The 18,508-nt window shown below is 48.5% G+C and overlaps 7 protein-coding genes across 7 annotated transcripts; 2 read left to right on the forward strand and 5 right to left on the reverse strand.

The window, feature by feature from the left end:
• Window positions 1-36: 36 nt before the first annotated feature.
• FSST1_004999 (cytochrome P450) lies at window positions 37-1,806 on the reverse strand (the record flags this gene model as incomplete). The annotated part of the gene is made up of 3 exons (XM_083231229.1): window positions 37-540; window positions 588-1,625; window positions 1,675-1,806. 3 exons carry the CDS (start codon window positions 1,804-1,806, stop codon window positions 37-39), a joined length of 1,674 nt encoding a protein of 557 aa, XP_083088429.1.
• A 314-nt stretch (window positions 1,807-2,120) lies between these two features.
• On the reverse strand, window positions 2,121-3,382 carry FSST1_005000 (membrane bound O-acyl transferase family-domain-containing protein; the record flags this gene model as incomplete). Its single annotated transcript, XM_083231230.1, has 2 exons — window positions 2,121-2,571; window positions 2,616-3,382. 2 exons carry the CDS (start codon window positions 3,380-3,382, stop codon window positions 2,121-2,123), a joined length of 1,218 nt encoding a protein of 405 aa, XP_083088430.1.
• Window positions 3,383-4,438: 1,056 nt separating this feature from the next.
• FSST1_005001 (cytochrome P450) lies at window positions 4,439-6,046 on the forward strand (the record flags this gene model as incomplete). Its single annotated transcript, XM_083231232.1, has 3 exons — window positions 4,439-4,617; window positions 4,667-5,113; window positions 5,158-6,046. The coding sequence occupies 3 exons, from the start codon at window positions 4,439-4,441 to the stop codon at window positions 6,044-6,046; spliced, it is 1,515 nt and encodes a 504-aa protein (XP_083088431.1).
• A 1,907-nt stretch (window positions 6,047-7,953) lies between these two features.
• On the forward strand, window positions 7,954-8,487 carry FSST1_005002 (RmlC-like cupin domain-containing protein; the record flags this gene model as incomplete). The annotated part of the gene is made up of 1 exon (XM_083231233.1): window positions 7,954-8,487. The coding sequence occupies one exon, from the start codon at window positions 7,954-7,956 to the stop codon at window positions 8,485-8,487; it is 534 nt and encodes a 177-aa protein (XP_083088432.1).
• A 188-nt stretch (window positions 8,488-8,675) lies between these two features.
• Window positions 8,676-9,953, reverse strand: FSST1_005003 (fasciclin domain-containing protein; the record flags this gene model as incomplete). The annotated part of the gene is made up of 4 exons (XM_083231234.1): window positions 8,676-8,913; window positions 8,960-9,387; window positions 9,433-9,785; window positions 9,839-9,953. The coding sequence occupies 4 exons, from the start codon at window positions 9,951-9,953 to the stop codon at window positions 8,676-8,678; spliced, it is 1,134 nt and encodes a 377-aa protein (XP_083088433.1).
• A 1,109-nt stretch (window positions 9,954-11,062) lies between these two features.
• On the reverse strand, window positions 11,063-12,161 carry FSST1_005004 (uncharacterized protein; the record flags this gene model as incomplete). The annotated part of the gene is made up of 2 exons (XM_083231235.1): window positions 11,063-11,287; window positions 11,340-12,161. The coding sequence occupies 2 exons, from the start codon at window positions 12,159-12,161 to the stop codon at window positions 11,063-11,065; spliced, it is 1,047 nt and encodes a 348-aa protein (XP_083088434.1).
• A 414-nt stretch (window positions 12,162-12,575) lies between these two features.
• On the reverse strand, window positions 12,576-13,895 carry FSST1_005005 (BAR domain-containing protein; the record flags this gene model as incomplete). The annotated part of the gene is made up of 3 exons (XM_083231236.1): window positions 12,576-13,379; window positions 13,425-13,711; window positions 13,769-13,895. 3 exons carry the CDS (start codon window positions 13,893-13,895, stop codon window positions 12,576-12,578), a joined length of 1,218 nt encoding a protein of 405 aa, XP_083088435.1.
• Between the last annotated feature and the right edge of the window lie 4,613 nt (window positions 13,896-18,508).

Here is an 18,508-nt window from a genome sequence, read left to right on the forward strand (position 1 = left end):
CTTCCTTAGGCACACACCCCTGCCTGGCTAACTAAACTAAGCCTTGTTCTCGCCCCTCCGCACGCAGCGCAGCTTGATCTTCTCAGGGTGCTTCACCTTGAGCAGGAAATTGAAACTCGACTGCTTCGCCTCTTCCATGAGCGCCATTGACGCCGCAGTTTTGAGGTCTCCTTCACCGTCTGCGTCGGGCTCCACGGTGTACTCCTTGAGAAGACATGCGAGCACGGCCACGAATTCCACTTGCGAGAACTTTTTGCCTGGGCACACACGCGGACCGGCGGCCCAAGGGAGAAAGGCCCCTGTGGGCATAGCAGTCATCTTTTCGCCTTCCGTCTCATCTCGTGTGATCCAGCGGCTGGGGAGCCATTCCAGCGCATTATCGCCCCATGATGCGGATGATGTGTGCAGTCCTGCAAGGTTGACGCCAATAAAGGTGTTCCTGGGTATCGTGTAAGAAGTACCGTTAACCTTGAGAACCTGGTCCACGATGGTAGTCTTTGGAACAGCCCTTGCTGCTCCAAACAATCGTAGTGTCTCGTGCTGGGCGTGTTAGTAGAGTGCCAATTGACGGGGGAGAGTTCACATACCATGATCGCGAGTACGCGCTTCAATTGAGGGTAATAAGTTTCGTAGTCAAGGTCCTTGAGATCAACCCCTGCTGTGACTTGGTCAACCTCTTCGGCGGCCCATTTCTGCCATTCTGGGTTCGCTGCGAGGAGGACAGTCGCGTAGGCCAGGGTGTTGGATGTGGTTTCGTGTCCGGCAAGATTGTAGCTAAACAGGTTGCCGTAAATCTCAGTATCAGTCAAGTGGCGGGCACCCTTGCCCTGCTTATTCTCATTCTCTGAAGCGCGCACAAGGATACTCATGAGATTGTCCTGCTCCTCTGCGCCGGCATTCATGGCCTCACGCTCCTCGGCGACCATCTCAGCCATGTATTGACGGAAGTTGATGACAGCGTCCTGGACCTTCTTGAACTTGGAGGGCAGCATCCAGGTGGGGAGATTAAGGGTGGCTGTAAAGACGGCGGTAAAGAGATTTCCGAGGATCAGACTGAGGGCGTCGCGATAGCTGAGACTGTGGTTCTCCAGTTCGCTCTCGAGTCCGCTTCCAAACTTGTAGCTTCTGCCAAATCCAGCGGCTGTGAGGACGTGAAGAGCAAGCACCATGGTATCGCTCTGGGGATTGACAACGCCCTTGGGGTTTGACGCCCACATGTTGAGCATGTCGGTGGCTTGTCGCTTTGACTCATCCCATACGAGCTCGCTGTTCCTCTCATTGAACGGAGGGGTGGTGATTCTTCGGTGTCGCACCCAGTCATCACCCTCAGTAGTTACAACATTGCGGCCAAAGATCTCAAGCGGCTTGTAAAGAGCTACAGCCTTGACAAAGTCCTTGCGTCGACGGCAGAGATCATCAGATGCTTTGGCGTTGCCAGTAAAGACACGGATCTGCTTAGGACTGACGATGATAAAGGTATCACCGATACGCTCCTGCAGACCATGAATCTGGCTGTAATTCCAGTCGCGACTGTTGTACTCAACAAAGTTTCCTAGTCCAAATGGTAAAATCTTGCGAAGCAGAGGTTCCAGCCAGCTGGAGCAGAGTAGATAAGGGACGTTTGACTATTGTTTATCAGTATTCGTATCACAAGATGACTGTCGCTTGACGTACAGGATCAATGGGTGTGATGAGTACTGGAAGGCCGATAGCCTTGGCCTTTCTGTAGTTCCATAGCAGCTGTACAGTACAGAGGCCACTGTAACCTAGCAAGAGAACTCCGATGGCCTGGAGAGGTGTGATCATGATGGTGATCTGTGTGTTGTGAATATGTATATGTAGTGAGAGGGTGAGTGTACATTTGGATGGACGGTGCGATTTTTAAGTACTTTGACCTGCCAAGTTACAGTGGGCGTCGCTAATTTTAGAGCCCAATTTCCACTGTGCAGCACTAATTTGTTGGCTTCAGCACCGCTACAGCCCTGTAACCAACCTGCTCGCCTTATCTCTCCTGGACTTTCACATGAATATTCATTGGGTTTACCCGTTTCAAAGGCGAAGCGGTTAAATTTGAGATACTTAATAATCAGATTGAAGATGTTCTATTTCTATGATCAAATCTAGAAGCAGGTCATAACCTTGGCCATAGGCTTAAAAGCACTCAGTCTAAAGAGCTCGGTTTCAGGCGTCTGCTGAAGAATTACAGGGAACCATCTCACAGGTCCCGACCAAGCAAGAAAACTAATAACCCAAAAGTATCCAGCCAACTTTGCCAAGATCCTAGTAGCCTTGTACTTCCAGAGAGGAAGAAACATGTCTCCAAATGTATCTTCCAGCATGAGCCCAATCAATTGTGTCGAAAAGAACTGAATAGCCCCGGATTTGGCTGCTGGTACTGCACTTCCCATGTCACTAGGGACATGGACGAGACCTGACAGCGCAAACGCAAAGAGAATCTTGAGATATTTCGAGGTTAGACAGTGAGAATTGAGACGAAACACGTTCTTGACAATCCATGTCGCTGTACCTCGAAGGTTGTTCTGAAGGCCCTGGTGCCAAAAGGTTCTACATCTGTCAGTTGTGTAACGTCGGGGAGAGAGAGCCTCGAAACTTACGACCAGAAACGTCGAAGACAGTACGATTCGGATAATTCGCCGAAAATTGGTCGCCAATCTTTGACAGCTTTGGGGTTCATAATGACCGAAGCGGCTGAGGCCAGCGAATAACCGCCCTGGATGAAGCAAAAGATTGACACGACAGTTGTAACAGTCGCAATGTAACGAACTTGCAACTCGTCCATGGTAACATCACCGAGACGACGAAACACGGGTACGTAAACCGGCGCCATGTATCCCTTGTTCAGACTCAGCTGCGTAGTGATGCAAAACTTGTGAACAAAGAAGCAGAGCAGCACCTTAAGCAGGTTGATGCACACGAAGGGTGTCGCAGATGGGACATAGGAAGGGTCACGAGAGTCAAAGTTGTGGATATTCCTGATCTCCCACGCCGTGCCCAGTCCTCTCATTGAGGACGCAACCTCTTGTCCAAAGACATATCGCGAGCGGAAGTCTGCGAACCTTGATTGAGCAGGCTGGTCCTTCTTCTCTAGATCATCGACGTACGCAATCTTGCGCACGATCATGCGCTCAAAGTAAGTCAGTGAGATCTGAGGAAAGGCAGATATGATGGCTCTCGAGACCCATCCTGGTGGTTCGATAAAGTCTTCAAATGAGGAAAGTGCCACGAAAGTGGAAATGAGAAAGAGTATGAATCCAATTGGACGCAGAGCCGACTTGCTGGATGTGAAACCTGCAATGTAAATAAAGAAGAACTGCTGGGCTGTCGATATCACCAGCGGGTGAAGATACAGACGGCAAGCCATTGTTTTCGCTGACGTTGGATGATAGAGTAGACAGAACTTTGTTCAGAAGGTGACAGTTTGAAGAGATGTCTGTAGCAGAGACATGGAGAAACGACGAAAAGATGTCACAGTCTGTTCGCCGTGGCTGATGAAACGCTGCCCGTCCTGCAGAAACATTGCCATGATAAACAATGGGGACCTTGCAGGCTGATGAGGCGGATCAAAAGGTCTCGTCTACCGTTTCGAGCCTGACCGAGCTACCAAGACGAGTCTATTTTCTGAGATAAGCAGAAGCAAATGCAAATGCATTGAAACCCATCCTCAGTTGCCCATCCATGTACTATGTATCCGCATTAGCATTGGCAATACGTAGCGGGATCGTGAGGGCTTAGAAAGATTTTGGTGTGGAGTTAGAGCGAGATCCTTAAATGCAACTCTCACAACCCTTGTAACTAGCCAACCGACGCTAAACTGGACGCTTAGATAACCGACTGATCCCTACCCTTTATCTATTCTCACTCCCCTTGACGCAAATAAATACAACTTCATTATCTTGATCCATGCTGACCACCCAACATTTAGGCTCGGCGGAAGACGTCTCCCGCAGTGCACCGACGAGGCGTAGTTGTCGAGCTCCAATCTCACCTTTTCGCTTAGGGCCAAAGTAGAAAGAACCAACATCTACCGATGGCATTTCTGTTGCTCACCCACCACCACCCAAAGGGTGTGTGAGTCCGTGAGGCGCATGAACAAGGGTACGTGAATCCATCTTGGTGCATCCATCGTGGCCCTGGCAACTCCACCTACGCAATGGGACTCGAAACGGCTCCTTCATGACATGGCAGCGCTTACTCTTTGCTTTTCTTGACCCTTGATTAGTCGAGTCCAAAATTAGATCTCCGACTGGGTAAATCGGCTATGGCTCATGTTGAGTCCAGTCTTCCTCTCCAGTCTTTTCTCTACGTGACATTGGGCCTCGCAGCAATCCCCTCGATTGCACCCACAACACCACGTTGAAACAAAGACTGCATACATTTTCAGAGTTTTGGGGTACATCCTGTCAAAATAAACATCACTATGGGTGTGAATAACGTCACTCTTGGGCTGCTTTGCTGCGTGATAGTGGCCGTTGTTGCTTTAGCTACTCGCAAAGGACCAGACCAAAGGGAACCACCCTATGTCAAGGAAAGAGTTCCGTACTTCAGTCACATCTATGGGCTCTTGAAGCATGGCCTGCGGTATTTCGATGTTGTCAGGTAAGTATCTCTGATATCAGAAATCGTCAACGGCTGCTAATAAGATCAGCGCCCAACAACCGCATCCAATCTTTACGATTGACATGTCAGGTCAAAAGAACTACATTGTGACATCTCCAGAACTTGTGCAGGCGGTTCAACGTAACACAACATCTCTTTCATTCAGTCCTGCCATGATCCCTGCTTTCCGTCGAATGATGGGCTTCGATGAGGCAGGTATCGAGCTAATCTTCCGCGATGCCCACACAGAGAAGGGCATGTATGGCGAGATTCACCGGGTGCAGAAAGCTTCATTGCTACCTGGTACGGAATCTCTGGACGAGCTGTGCACTGTTATTCGTGCCAAGCTATTGACCATTGTCAATGGCATGCCTTCAAGTCGGACCATTGATCTGTACGCCTGGGTCCAAGATCTGTACATGAGAACCAATAACTCTGCCTGTTTTGGTGACAAAGACCCTTTCACCCTGAACCCATCCCTGATTTCCACATTCTGGTAAGTAATTCACAACATTACAAGTTCTCAACTGACGTGAACAGGCTATGGGAAGCAAACATCAAAGTCCTTCTTTTGGGTATTCCTTGGTTCCTGAGTCCCAAGAAGTACTCAACTGCACAGAAAACTCGCAATGAGCTTGTCAATGCATTTTTCCATTACCTCAACAACGATGGACTAGATACTGCATGCTCATTCATCAAAGAGCTGTCCAACCTCGGTATCCGTCGAGGTCTGAGCACTGAGAATAATGCTCGCGCTCTGGTCGGCAGTATCCTGGCCATTGTTGGAAACACAATCCCCACAACCTTCTGGCTCCTTATCCAAATCTTCTCCAGACCTGACCTTCTGAAGGAGATTAGATCAGAGCTCGAAGCCACTCTCGAAGATCCCTCATCACGATCGGAAATTAGTCTCAACTACACTGTCATCAGGGAAAAGTGCCCCATCCTCATGTCAACATATGAAGAAATCCTTCGTATGACGAGTGGTATCGCAACAGTGCGCTACACCAACGAGGATACCCTCATCCAGGACCGTTGGCTCCTCAAGAAGGGCGCGCAAGTGCAGATGCCCACAGCCTTCATCCACGCTGACCCCACGACCTGGGGTGCAGATGCAGAGGTCTTTGACCACACGAGATTCCTCAAGTCAAAGATTCTCACCAAGGAGCAAAAGGCTCGACGAGCGGCTGCTTTCAGGCCTTTTGGTGGTGGCAACACACTCTGCCCCGGTCGTCACTTTGCATCGTATGAGGTTCTTACTTTTGCGGGAAGTATTCTGTTAGGATTTGACATGACTCCTACCACAGAGACTTTCAATTTGCCAGAGATGGATAGATCCAAGCTTCCTTTGACTTCGCTTAAGCCAGCGGGTGACATCAAGGTTAACCTCACAAGACGGAGTGGTTGGGAAAAGGCTCAGTTTAAGTAGTCGCATAGAATTCTGTATATTGAAATTGGATTAAACACTATGATGCTTAAGTAGTCTATATCAATGCATATCTTTCTGCATTGCCTAAGTGTTTCTTGAAATGGCTCAGGCTAAAGATTGTGTTCATATGCATTGTTCCCCCATAATAGAGGTATTCTGACTGTCTGATTTGAACAAACACATTCCGGACGCCCAACTCCCCTTTGACTATATTATATCCTCGACACCAGCCCTATCTGGAGCTCGTAGAGCTAACGATGGGGTTCTAAGCAAAAGTCATGATAACCAAGATATAAATATGAGAGATTTCTCTTCACAATGGCAATTATCGAGGTGGCATTGGTGGCACAACCGAGATTTTACAACTTGTTCACAAATTCAGCACGTCCAAGATCCTGACAGCGAATATATCTAGAGATTTATTACTTTATTCTATTTTATCGAGGTCTACTGACACAATTTGCCTCCAGACAGGATTCCTGTCGTCGTTCATAGGGTTAGTTGTCTTTGAATGTCTGGATGTGGTTACAAGGGGAAATGCAACCAGAATCATGGCTGTTAGCGCTCGATATATCTTATAATTCTAAGCGTTTCTCGGTACTATATATAATCTTGAAAAAAGAGTCTACAGTTTATCAAGACCAGAGACACCCTGGTCGAATTCGACGTGGTCAGGATTTCCATCCATCAATGGAGTAGTAGGAAGCTTGACATATTCTCTCTAGCACAACAAACGTCCACCCACTTGTTATATCATCTGGTTTAAGAGATCATAAAGTTACTAAACTATTTCTCATCACAAGAGCGCTAAGTTTATGCTACTTAGGCCATTGTAGGGAGATGAAGCGCCCTAATCTCAACAACGTAGCAGCAGCACCCACCACAGAGCTCAATATCATTTGCCGTAGGACGGCTTCTAGCCCAATCATTCAACCTACATCTCCTTGTAATGCCATTCAAGGAGGGCCAGGTCAGGTGAAGGTTGATAGCCCTTCTAGTGGGTAGCAGAAAAGTTGGCCTCCCAAGTCTTAGGGTATAAAAATAAGTAGTCTAAGGGCTGTAGTCTCAGGAGCATAAAGTGACCTGCTAATTTTGTCTCTTGTGTTTCCAGCGGCCAACTTTTCTGGTACCCTGATGCCCTTTAAGAAATGTCGTGCTATGGAGTCTTGGCGTATGACGTTCATTTGTAGCGTTTCGATCACACAAGATCACAGCGTAATTGGTTTAGTGGTAAAATTCTCCGTTGCCAGTCACATGACTTGAATCGGGGAGCCCTGGGTTCGATTCCCAGATTACGCATTTCTTTTTTCTTTTTTCGCGTCGATTCGAAATTGTCAATACCTTTTACGGCATTCTTTCGACTCATCTTGCTTTTGGCTTTAATCTGGAGGAGTTTCCGGGCAGAGAAAACCTCTGTGTGGGAGTGTGGCCTAGTTGATGCTTTGGTGAGCGCTGAATGCGTCCCCGCTGCTTGCGCAATGATGAGACACACCCGGCGATCACTGGAACATCGTAGCTTGGCGATCATGAAGAACGACGATCATCTCATGGACAAGACCTTAATTTCTCGATCTCGCCGTCTCCGCTTTCCTGCGTACAGCTAGCTGAACTCTATAGATGCCAATTTGCGGGGTGACCGGACGCTAGGTGCCGGGTAGGTGTTGTGAAAATGGGCATGTAGTTAGTCGACGAAATACTCATGGCTTCATTTTGGTTATGTCGAAATGCAATTGAAATTATTCTGTGTCTTTTAGTTGTAGTTGACATGGAAATTGTTATTTGGGCTGGTGGTTGTATACTACTGTGACGTCAAATAACGTGACGGTGAAATACTTTAACAAGTGAATGATTCCAACGTCTCACCTTAAACTCCATTGCAATCACTACATCAAACATCACCCATGACAATGTCTCTCACGCCTCTCTCATCTCTCCGCGTCTCGAAACATCTCATACCAGCACATAATCTCATTCCCAACTGCAGTATCCAGCAAAAACCCTTGCTTCATTACCATGGCGCGTTTCAACGCCCCGTCTCAGCGTCAAAGATCGAAGCCCACCTCACGTCAATTGGTGCAGTGAAACCTCAATGGCGCTACACAATGTACAGCCAGACGCACTTCCACAGCACATCCCACGAGGTCCTCTGCATCAGCCACGGCAGGGCGCGGTTGTGCTTCGGCGGCGAGGAGAACAATGGGCGTATTGAGCCTGTGGTGGAACAGGGCGACGTTGTCATTGTGCCTGCGGGCGTTGGACATCGGCTGTTGGAGGATTTGGATGGCGGGTTTGAAATGGTAGGGAGTTACCCGGAAGGATACGATTGGGACATGTGTTACGGGAAGAATGGAGAGGAGAAGAAGGTTAATGCCATTAAGGATTTAGAATGGTTTCGGAAAGATCCTGTCTATGGTAATGAAGTACCGGCTATAGAGGTATGAATCTCGTCTCAACGGTGATGGCGGCGTTGCAGGGCATGTACCGGCGAGGCTGTTGATCGGAAGACATCAAACTTAATCCACGACAAGGGATACAATTGGATTCAATTCATGTTCGTTTATTCAATCCACCATTACTATCAACGACCATTAATCCCTTACTAATTAACATAATTACAATTAACCACAGTTTAAGCATTCATCATGAGAGCAGCACCGCCAAACAGCGCACCGAGAGCGATGGCAGCGGTAGCCTGAGCGGCACCTTCGGTTGAGGTGGAGGGAGTCAGACCAGTGGCCTGAGCAGTACCCTCGGGAATACCAGAGGTGAAGGGAACGTCGCTGACAGAGCTGGCACCAGAGAAGGCAGCCTCTTGTGTGCTAGCAGTAGGGTTGGCAGTAGCAGAAGACTTTTCAGGGTTGAGAACGCTGGAGATGTTAGCTTAGAACTTAGAAGTGACTGAAGTAGACTTACGCATCGATAACGTGGACGACACCGTTGGCGATGAGGACATCAGGGACGATGACCTTAGCCTCGTTGACAAAGACAGTGCCGTTGTAAATGGCAATGTTGAGTTCGGTGCCATCGGAAGCAGTGAGGGTACCGTTCTTGAGGTCGCTGCTGTAGCCAACAGTGTCGTTGACGACGTGGTACGCAAGGATGTCGGCAACATCACTCTCGCTAGCATTGGCGAGGACAGAACCAATCTTGGCAAAGGCGCTGTTGTTGGGAACAAAGACAGTAACATTTCTCTCGTTGGTGAGGTTGGCCACAACGTTGGCTTCTGTGAGGGCGCCAGCAGCGGCGGACAGGTTGGCAGCGACGGCTGTGTCAGAGAGGTTCTGGGGGATACTGAGAACACGGTTGATGATGTGAATGACACCTCCAGTGAAGTTGAGGTCCTAAAGAGTCAGCAAAGTCAATGCTATAAATGGGTTGTGACTTACAGCCTTGGTGACATTAGACTGAGCACGGAATCCACTGTAGAAGCTGACAGTATCGTTCATGGCCATGACCTCGACGCGCTGTCCGCCAGTGACATTGGCATATGTCGAGTTGGTCAGGTGGGTAGGAACGAAGGCAGGCGCGTCCATGCCGGTGATGTTGCTGGCATAGTAGGTGCCGTTCAGGATATGGTACGACAAAAGGTTGGCGACATAGCTGGGGTTGTTATCAACCATGCGAGCAATGGTGGTATCCTTGAGGAGCTCCTCGAGGGCATCGTTGCTTGGGGCCAAGATGGTAACATTTCGGAGACGGCCAAGGTCTCGAAGAAGGCTTGGCTGAGCGGCGACAAGAGCTGCGAGGGTCAGCATACCAAGTACATCATAGCTGGATTAGTTGGGCACATACCACCAAGCGAGGAGAGAGTAGAGTTCTCAGACTCAATAGCCGCAGTAAGGTTGGGACGGCTCTGGGCAGCAACAAGACCCGAAAGGCCAAGAGTGGTGATAGTCTGCAGCTTCATATTGGATGTGTTTGCTTAAATAGAGTTATCCTGAATAAACAATTGACCAAAAGATGGGGGGAAACACAGAGCTTATGAACCATTTCGATGGAAGCTCTCAGTCGACATGTCTTAGCTCTTGCGGCAGACTCCTGTCCAATTGCGAATGCCTCATCAGCACGAGCCTTGTCGAAACCATGCTCGATGCAGAATAAAACAGAGTCAATGACATAGACCAAGATCGTTCCCGCATCTTCACTGGCTAGACAGGGTTGCAGGAGCGCAACTCAACTCAGCCAACGCGCCAAGGCTCTTGACTGTCTGAGGCAATGGTTCAATGTCAAAGCCAAGCAAGGGTCAGGTTTCGATTGAGAGCTGTCGTGTTTTGCCGCGTGCCGAAAGCCGGGCGAGACGAAGCAGCGCTGTGCTCGGGAGTTGCGAAGCACCAATGGCAAAGCCGAAGGACGAATTCAATTGGACAAAGGGCGATTCCATATTGTTATTGTAAGTTTGTAACTAACCCTGCTCGTATCGACCTGATGAAAAGCCTGTTTGTCCACCAGTCTGAAGACGCTGGTCGCATGGAGGCGCAACGACTGCGTAACGGACAACCTACACAAAACGATAGCTTCCTTCATTGCCAGCAATATCCGGAATTCGCGATAGGCTGGAGGTTGAGTCAATTCGGCCTAGGCCGCCAGTTCTGAGCTCCTTCAGCCGGATCCCCACTCCCCACACGCCGATCGGGTATATTGATATCGTCATAGACATGATTTAAGGTATCGCAACAGCTTAGCTTGTAGCACAGCCCAACAGCTGTTTGCAAAAGGCGCGTCCGCTACTCAGCTATTGAAAGAATTAAAGACGCTGCCAAGAGCTCGGCAATACTAGCGTCGCATTCCTGCTCTCTCATAGGATACGCAGAAAGCTCCCTTGGACTCACCATGTTGGCCAAGGTAAATTGCCAAGGGAGCGAGGGATGCAAGAATCTGGTTGCCAGCTCATGCATCGGCCAAAACTGGCCGATTCAAGTCCAGACCCTGCGGAATCGTCCTAGGAAACGTGTTGGCAGATGCCGATTGGTTTGCTCGTAGAACATGATGAAGCTATCATCCAATTAACCCGACAACTCAGAGAGGAGGGCCAAAAGGATCTGCATTCTCAAGTTTCACCCTTTTTGTTTCTCTTGAATCATCCCCAAATACCGTTCCATCCTCGCCTGCCTCTGCCTTCTTTTCTTTGTTCATAACCTGCTCTCGCCTCGCTCGTTGTAGGTTGACGAGATTCGCTCGATCGGGATCGCGACATTTCTGGAGTTTCTTCCGAAGGGGTTTCATCGCCTTGATGATTTCGGGCTATCACTGTTAGTTCATCATTTAGCACCTCTGGATACAAAGCGTTGCATACCGTTCCCCAGTAATCCGTCATCCTCTCTGGTGGTTCCTCCTCGAGCATCTTGCGACAGCTGTCGACAGCTCCAAGTATCTTATCCCGCATGTTTGCAAAGACGGCTTCCTGGCTGGCATTCCCGCCCTGACCCGGAGAAGGGATCAGAATGTCAAGCAATCCGTGATCAACCATGGAAAGCGCTGCCATCATGATTTGACTTGGTGCATAGTGAAAGTACGCATCTGTAACCAAAGGACTGAACTTGAGAATTTCGCGCGCTTGAGCGTGTGCCTTGTTGATTCGAGTTTCTTCATCAGGTAGCCTTCGCCTGAGTTCCAGAATGGCACCCTCAAGCGCCCTGAAAGGATGTCGCACGTCGAATGCAAAACGAATTCCCTGGCAGAGAAGGAATTCTCCGGCAAGAATCTGTTCGCCTGTTGTGTTTGGGAACTTTTCCGAAAAAGCGTTGAGCTTGTAGAAGAAACCTTCAGCCTTGCAGCCGAAAAATAGTGATGTCTTGAGAAGGTCGGTCGCTGGGTATGTCATGACCGAGTTGGTCACGTAGAATCGTCGCAGGAAAATGGCGGCGGTGGCTCGAATCTCGGTAGGGAGCTCACAAAACTGAGCAGCACGGATAAGCTCCACGGTAAAGAACTTGACAAGACGGATTTCTTCATCGGGGGTGAGGAAGTCGGGAGGAGGATCTGTCGCGAGTCGAGGAGCGATCTGTTCTCGAGCGAGCGAGTTTGTCTTTGCGCGTAGTTCCTGTAAGTTGGCCGTTGTAAACGACCAGAGCCGAAACTGGCTCGACTGCCGGTAGCGCTCGTCTTCAGTCGCCATGTTGATGATGATGCAACAAAATGGTGTTCGTGATCATGGAAGCCTCTTTGTTTAAGGAGTTCACGTGACCTTATCTTATCTCGCGCGACACTAACTTGGCATCATGACATTCACAACTCAACTGACAACTTGAAGTGGAGACTTGGTGTTTTGGTCGAATGCTCGATAGTCAAGTGAACAGTAGGATGCTGTGGTGGAAGAAATAAAGGAGAAAAAGCATCTAGTTGCTGAGCAGTTTGTACGTATGAGGACATTGTTTGAGAATCACGTACAACCACCAAAAGGCATTCACAATCACGTCAATGAGGATCACATGTTTAATTAGACGCATTTCGCGTACAATGACTCTATTGTCAAGCAGATTATTCCCTAACGCCAGTTACCCATGTGCCCAATTTGTCTCATAATACATCATCAGTATCCCAGGTTCTCCCTTCTCGCAGGAGGAGGAGGTGGTGGCTTCTTGGCCCTGTTGGGAGGAGGTGGTGGTGGCTTCTTTCCAAGAGCCAATCCACTTGTGCTTCGACTCAAACTTCCATAGCTAGTTGCAGGGCTGGCAGCGCGGTGTTCCCAGTCAGGACTGCCGCTTCTGCTAGTTGAGACATCATCAGAGAATACATCGTCGTGTCGTCCATATGAACCGCCGTCCGTAGCGACGCGTGTCAGGGGCGCACCGGGAACTCTGAGATTGGCAAGTGGTGTAGCTGTAGAGGTAGAGGAGCGGCCTTCAAAGGTTGAGGCGCGTCCAATCGGGGGTCGAGCAGGTTGAGGAGGAGGAGGTGCGAGACGGCTGCCAGGAGAACGATGAGGGATGCGGGCAGGTTCTTGTTCAGCCTCGGGCTCTTCGTAGACGGCTTGGTGACGAGGCTCTTGCCAAGAACGAGCGGTGTTGGATCGACTGCGGCCAATCTTGGGAGCACTGGTGGGTGATGATGCACCGCCAGCCCAGCTCTGGCGCACACGTCGCAGCTCCTCAGCGCAGCGCTCATGGTAGTCGAGCTCAGCTTCGAGGAATTGGGTCAGGGAGGTGATGTTGTCGACCTCTGATTCCTTGATGTCTTGCATGCGACGAAGAACATCCTCGCTCGTCTCCTCAAACTTGGCTTTGTTCATGCGAACCTCTTCTTCGACACGGAAATCGTCACGGCGGGCCTTTTGCAGCTTATTTGTGCTAGCGTCGTAGGCGAGGCGTCGGTTCTCGAGCTTCTTGCGAGCGTTCTACTGTTGTTAGTTGGGAAAGTGTATTTAGAGCGATCGACATACCTGGTACTCTCGCATCATTGCCAAGCTCCTCTCGAGGTTGTCTAGCCAGGTCGCATTGGCGCAGTCAACATAAGAGTCCTGGATACCAGCAATACGCTCGTTGGCACGACCCAAAGACAAGAGGCAGTTTCCGAACTCGGAATCCTGCTCAAAGTCCTCACCATGAGTGGCCATAGTTCGACCAAGAGACGACATTGGGGTGCCACGCTCCTTGTCTTCCATCAGTTCATTGCGACGAGACAGCCATTTGACGTAGCCGCTCATTGACTTTTGCATCTTTTCCATGCCTAATAATGTTAGAGCCATCCATCATGGTGACTGCTGGCGGTGTTGATGTTACGTACCATCTTGTCGCAAAGCCATCTCGGTCTCGAGATTCTTGAACTCGTCAGAATGAGCAGTTCGGGCTTCAGCGCCCATCTTTTCGCCGGCCCATTGGAAGGCTCGGTCGATCTTCTTTGTGAAATGCATTTTTGGTGTTCTCGTTATCGATTGCTAAATCGGAGCCAGTCCGATGGATTGATTCGCGGGGTCGTCTTGCGCCGTCACTAGGAAGCAAAACAAGATGGATCAAACGAGGGAACAGAGAACAGGTGCAAAAGAAAGAAAGTTGAGTTGAGTTGAAGAGCGAGAGACGGGGTAATGAATGATAACCAGGACAGAGCAAGGGGTATAGAAGAGGGATGGAAGATGGAGGCTAGGTAGGGTGGCGAACAGTTGGGGCGTATGAGCAAAGATGGAAAGGACACGACCCGGCCTTGAAGTCTGTTTCCTGGTGCAAAAGGTTGTGATGCGACATTAGATGAGCGTGTCCGGGGTGTGACCGTAGTGGCTCCAAGCCCGTGTGGAGTGAGGTTGGGGAGGCTGGCCCCCTGAAAGTCACCAAAATACAGGGCGTTCGGCCCTGCACGAGTAGTAGCTCCAGCTTATCTTATCGTCTTGCAGTAGTAGCCAAACACTGTTGAAGTCGCGACCTGGAGAAGTCGCAGGAATTGGATCTCATTTTCATGAAACAAAGCCCGAGCAAAATGGGCGAATTATTGAAACACAACAATCTCTGTGACGTATTATTGAGCCTCTGTGGAATCTTGATGGTTACGTTTGACGAGGCGATGCGTTGAACCTATCGTATCGTGATGCTGTTGCCAATATGCCATGCCATGGGTACCTTGGGGACGGGAACTTGGCGTCCCATGGGAAAGCCTAGAATGGCATGAGGAGATTCAAGCGGCAAAAAGACGAGTGGTTGCCGACCCCAACTTTGCATTCAGTTCACTACAGGCTGGACTGGACTGGTCAACAAGCTAGGCGCTGCCGAACGTGGCGCGGTTAAAGATTTCCCAGTGTCCAGAGGATTCTTAGAAGTCGTCTAGACATCAAACAGAGGATGTATCGCGCTGACGTACTGCGCAGTCAGAGTTTGTAAAAATAGAGACAGAAATTGTTAGCGAGACCCACGATCTACTCGTAACGAGTCTCTGAATGAGGTGAGATGGATCCTGATACGAGTACGGATCAATTCTGTAACCACGTACCCAACAGTCCGTACTGTCGTCTTAGTGGCCCGTGATTCCAAGTTCCAATGCCCCCCTGAGACGGACCTAGACAACGGCGCCCAATGACCTGCGGTACCGCTACACTAACAACGGGAACTGTCTCCGGCTGGAAAGCCAAGTTGGTCATCTCCACTGAAAGATACCTAGACCAGATGGAACCGTACATCGGTGACTGACTGTTTGTATATGGACAAGGACATATATCATAGACCGCCACTGTATAATCTATCATCGTCATATTAATGCAATAATATGAGGTGTTAATCAGGCCAGCAGCCGTCTTGATGAGTGAATATTTATCTACTCCGTATCTACCCCGATAGCATCCACTAGAGTTGACCGACGAAAACTCTGGAACTTCTTTAAGCATACCATTTTATTCTCCATCAAACTAACCTTTCCATTTGGAGATTGCACGACACCACCAACAATTTTTAACTCTGTTCTTTTTTATCCTCTGTTGATTCTCGATCTCTAGTCTAGGTAGTCAAACAGCATTTTCGGCCCGTCCAACCCATTGGTCTCCAACCTCTTACTTTTCTTCCATCATGTTATGCTTGGGATGATGAACCAACCCCGCTTTCTATGGAATAGAGCCGCAAGACAGGCAAATGATCAACCCCAGCAGAAGAATTTAATCCTTATCTGATTGCTTCCAAGAACCAACCTTCCTATTCCAGCCTCCAGCCATGTTGGGAATAGCTTGACAATTAATGTGTGTCGCCTAAGAAGGTCCAACCCAAAGTTTTAAAAAATTAATTCACTCTTTTTTGCCCCGGTTCTCCCCTCAAAACCGACTCAACCTCCGCTCCACACACTTTCACTACTACCCGGGATCCAGACCATTCCTCCAGTTCCGATAAACTCTCCACCAACGAGCTTGCGTAATGGTCTTAATCGTAAGGCGGGGTTGCAAAGCACGCAAGTCATAAGTACCTACATTAACCAACTAACTGTACGTAAGATGAGTCCAATGTGACCTCAGTAGCAGTATCATTTGTATTGTATCGGCTGTTTGACCCGGATACTGTGTAAGAATAAAAAACAAAATAAAAGCTTTTCCAACCTGGTCCTGTCGATCTCATTCCCACGTTTCGGTTTGACAATCGCCCACTCTCCGGTTGAAAAGCTTGGCTCTGAGCATGACCTGGCGCTAAATTGGTCTCGTTCCGTTCCCCAGACTTGCTTCAATGGCTCGTGTCGAGTGCGTGAGGAGCATGTTTTGGCGCGCGCCAGACTTGTTCAGTATTGGTTGATCCCTATTTTCATGAATCGAGGCAATGTCTGATTTGACATGTCCATCACATTGCGATCCGCGCCGCGTGAAACGTTGATGTGCACCATTTCGAGACAATTGCGTGGCACAGATGTCGTCTACCTGTAGGCTTCCCAGTAGGGTTTTATTGACTGTAGATCAAGGGTCGAGCAAGGGTGAGTTACTGAGCTAGTGGGTAGCAGAAAATAGCCTCTAAGGTTAAGGGTACAAAAATAAATAACATGACCTAAACCATGGTCTGAGTAGCATAAATTGACCTGCTAATTTCGTCTCTTGTATCTCAAGCGGCATCTTCCACCGCAGTTTAACCATTCAACCACCGAATCAACAAGACAGTTCGTATCTGCTCAACACCTGGTTTATACCAAAATGCAAACCATTAGGATAAAGCTAAATAAAGTTTTCAAGTCTTTTCTAAAACCCTCTACATAAGAGGATTATTTTCTATTTGGCTATAATATGGCAAGGTCAACTCTGATAACCGCTGTAGAAATATCTGTCAGCCCTCATGAAATCTTCATCCTTGTTCTCTTGTATTTCACTTGTAAGAATGTCTAAGACTTGGGGCTGCAGGGCGAGGGAAAAGTCAGTATTGAATTTTGGAAATTGCTGAAAACTACCGAGTGTTTTTTTATCTGCGAAACCTTGATCTATTCACGAGGTGACACCGTGATAAGGTTTAATTCTGGCCCTTGTAAAACTGCACGATTCCATGGTTAACCATTCTTCAACTTACCACCAACGAATTGCCAATGCAACATGAGACTTCAAAGTTCAGGGTTCCTTAAGTGGTCGTCTCTCCCTGCAGAGATGCGCCGAATGATTCTAAACACCATAGTCGGCCTCAAACATCCAGATTGGGCTTCTTTAGCATCCGTTTCTAGGATATCATCTACGAGCCATGGTCAGCAGCATAGGTATACAAAGACATTTCCATATATTTATATCGAATCTATACGATCCAGTGCGTAAAACCCCCCGTAGGAATTCAATTAGCCAATTTCTCTAGTAAATCTAGGGGTAATGGGCATGTCTTTGCCTAAAACACTCAAGAGATTAATTTTGTTTCAATATCACGTTGAGCGTCTCACGCAATCCGTCTATCAAGATCTTCGTTACTAGAGTATGAGAAGAAGTCGGTTTTACGAGGACTTTGATAATACATCTATTAACAGTTAAAACCTAGCCCTGGCAAGCTTGAGACTCGAACAACTTTCTATCTCGTTCCTTATTAACGCCGAGGATTTTGTCGTAGCCTGCAGAGAAGAATGGACACGGGATCACATGCAATCAACAGCCCTGACTTTGCAGTGAAGTGCATAGCACCATGCGGGGAGTATCAACAGTCTACTGCTCTCTATAGCGAAATTGGCACTGCGGATGCCGAAGCTGGAGACTATGGTGCTGTGGAATGGAGGTCGGGGAAACTCTTGTGCCTTTATCTACACCAGAAACAAGTACTACGCCCGAGTGGTATGGCGAGGGACATGGGTCATTGGCATTAGCCAGGAAGTTCTAGAAACACGGGAAGCTGTTGCCGGGCTTTATTCCTTGGAACTGAAGATTGGACATGCACGTATTCAAGAGATAATCAACTCTTATGGGGATGCTACACATTACCTTAACCTAGGTACCCTGTGAGATAATCCCACCTACGCCACTTTGGCAGATGCGAACTGAAGGTGCTTAGATACTCAGATAGGGTAATTGACAGCTCTTTACCCCTTTACTGCAATATCTACGCCTCTTTTTAGTCCAGATCTTTCATTCAGGTTGGCCCCCTAATTCTTAGGGCACAAAAATAAATAGTCTAAGCATCATGATCTAAGAAGTGTAAGCTGTCCCACTAATTTCGTCTCCCATACTCCGCGCCTAATGTTTCTCATACCTTCATATATGGGCTAAACCTCGACAAACAAGTCAGGGCTATGCCGGATGAGTGATAAAGGTTATATAGATAATGCTACAAGACCGTTGCTCATGGAAGTATCTCACTCGTGGACTTACCGCAAAATTAAATACCTGGGAGTATTTTTCTACAATAGTGGCTTGCTCTAGACCGTCTGTCCTCCGTTTTGAGTCGGACGTCAAGAGGTTTGCAGAACCCCCGCGTCTATAAAATGGTGGCTGAAGCTTTGATTTCCCGACCCAACTTATAAAGAGTGCTAAAGCCTTCTCCCAGCACACTTTGTACACTCCATCAATGTCATTCATTCGGACGTTTTGCTATACCTTGGTAAACATTCGCCACA

The sequence above is a fragment of the Fusarium sambucinum genome, chromosome I (assembly GCF_050947815.1).
Source record: "Fusarium sambucinum isolate potato_lamoka chromosome I, whole genome shotgun sequence".
Classification (NCBI taxonomy): Eukaryota; Fungi; Ascomycota; class Sordariomycetes; order Hypocreales; family Nectriaceae; genus Fusarium; species Fusarium sambucinum.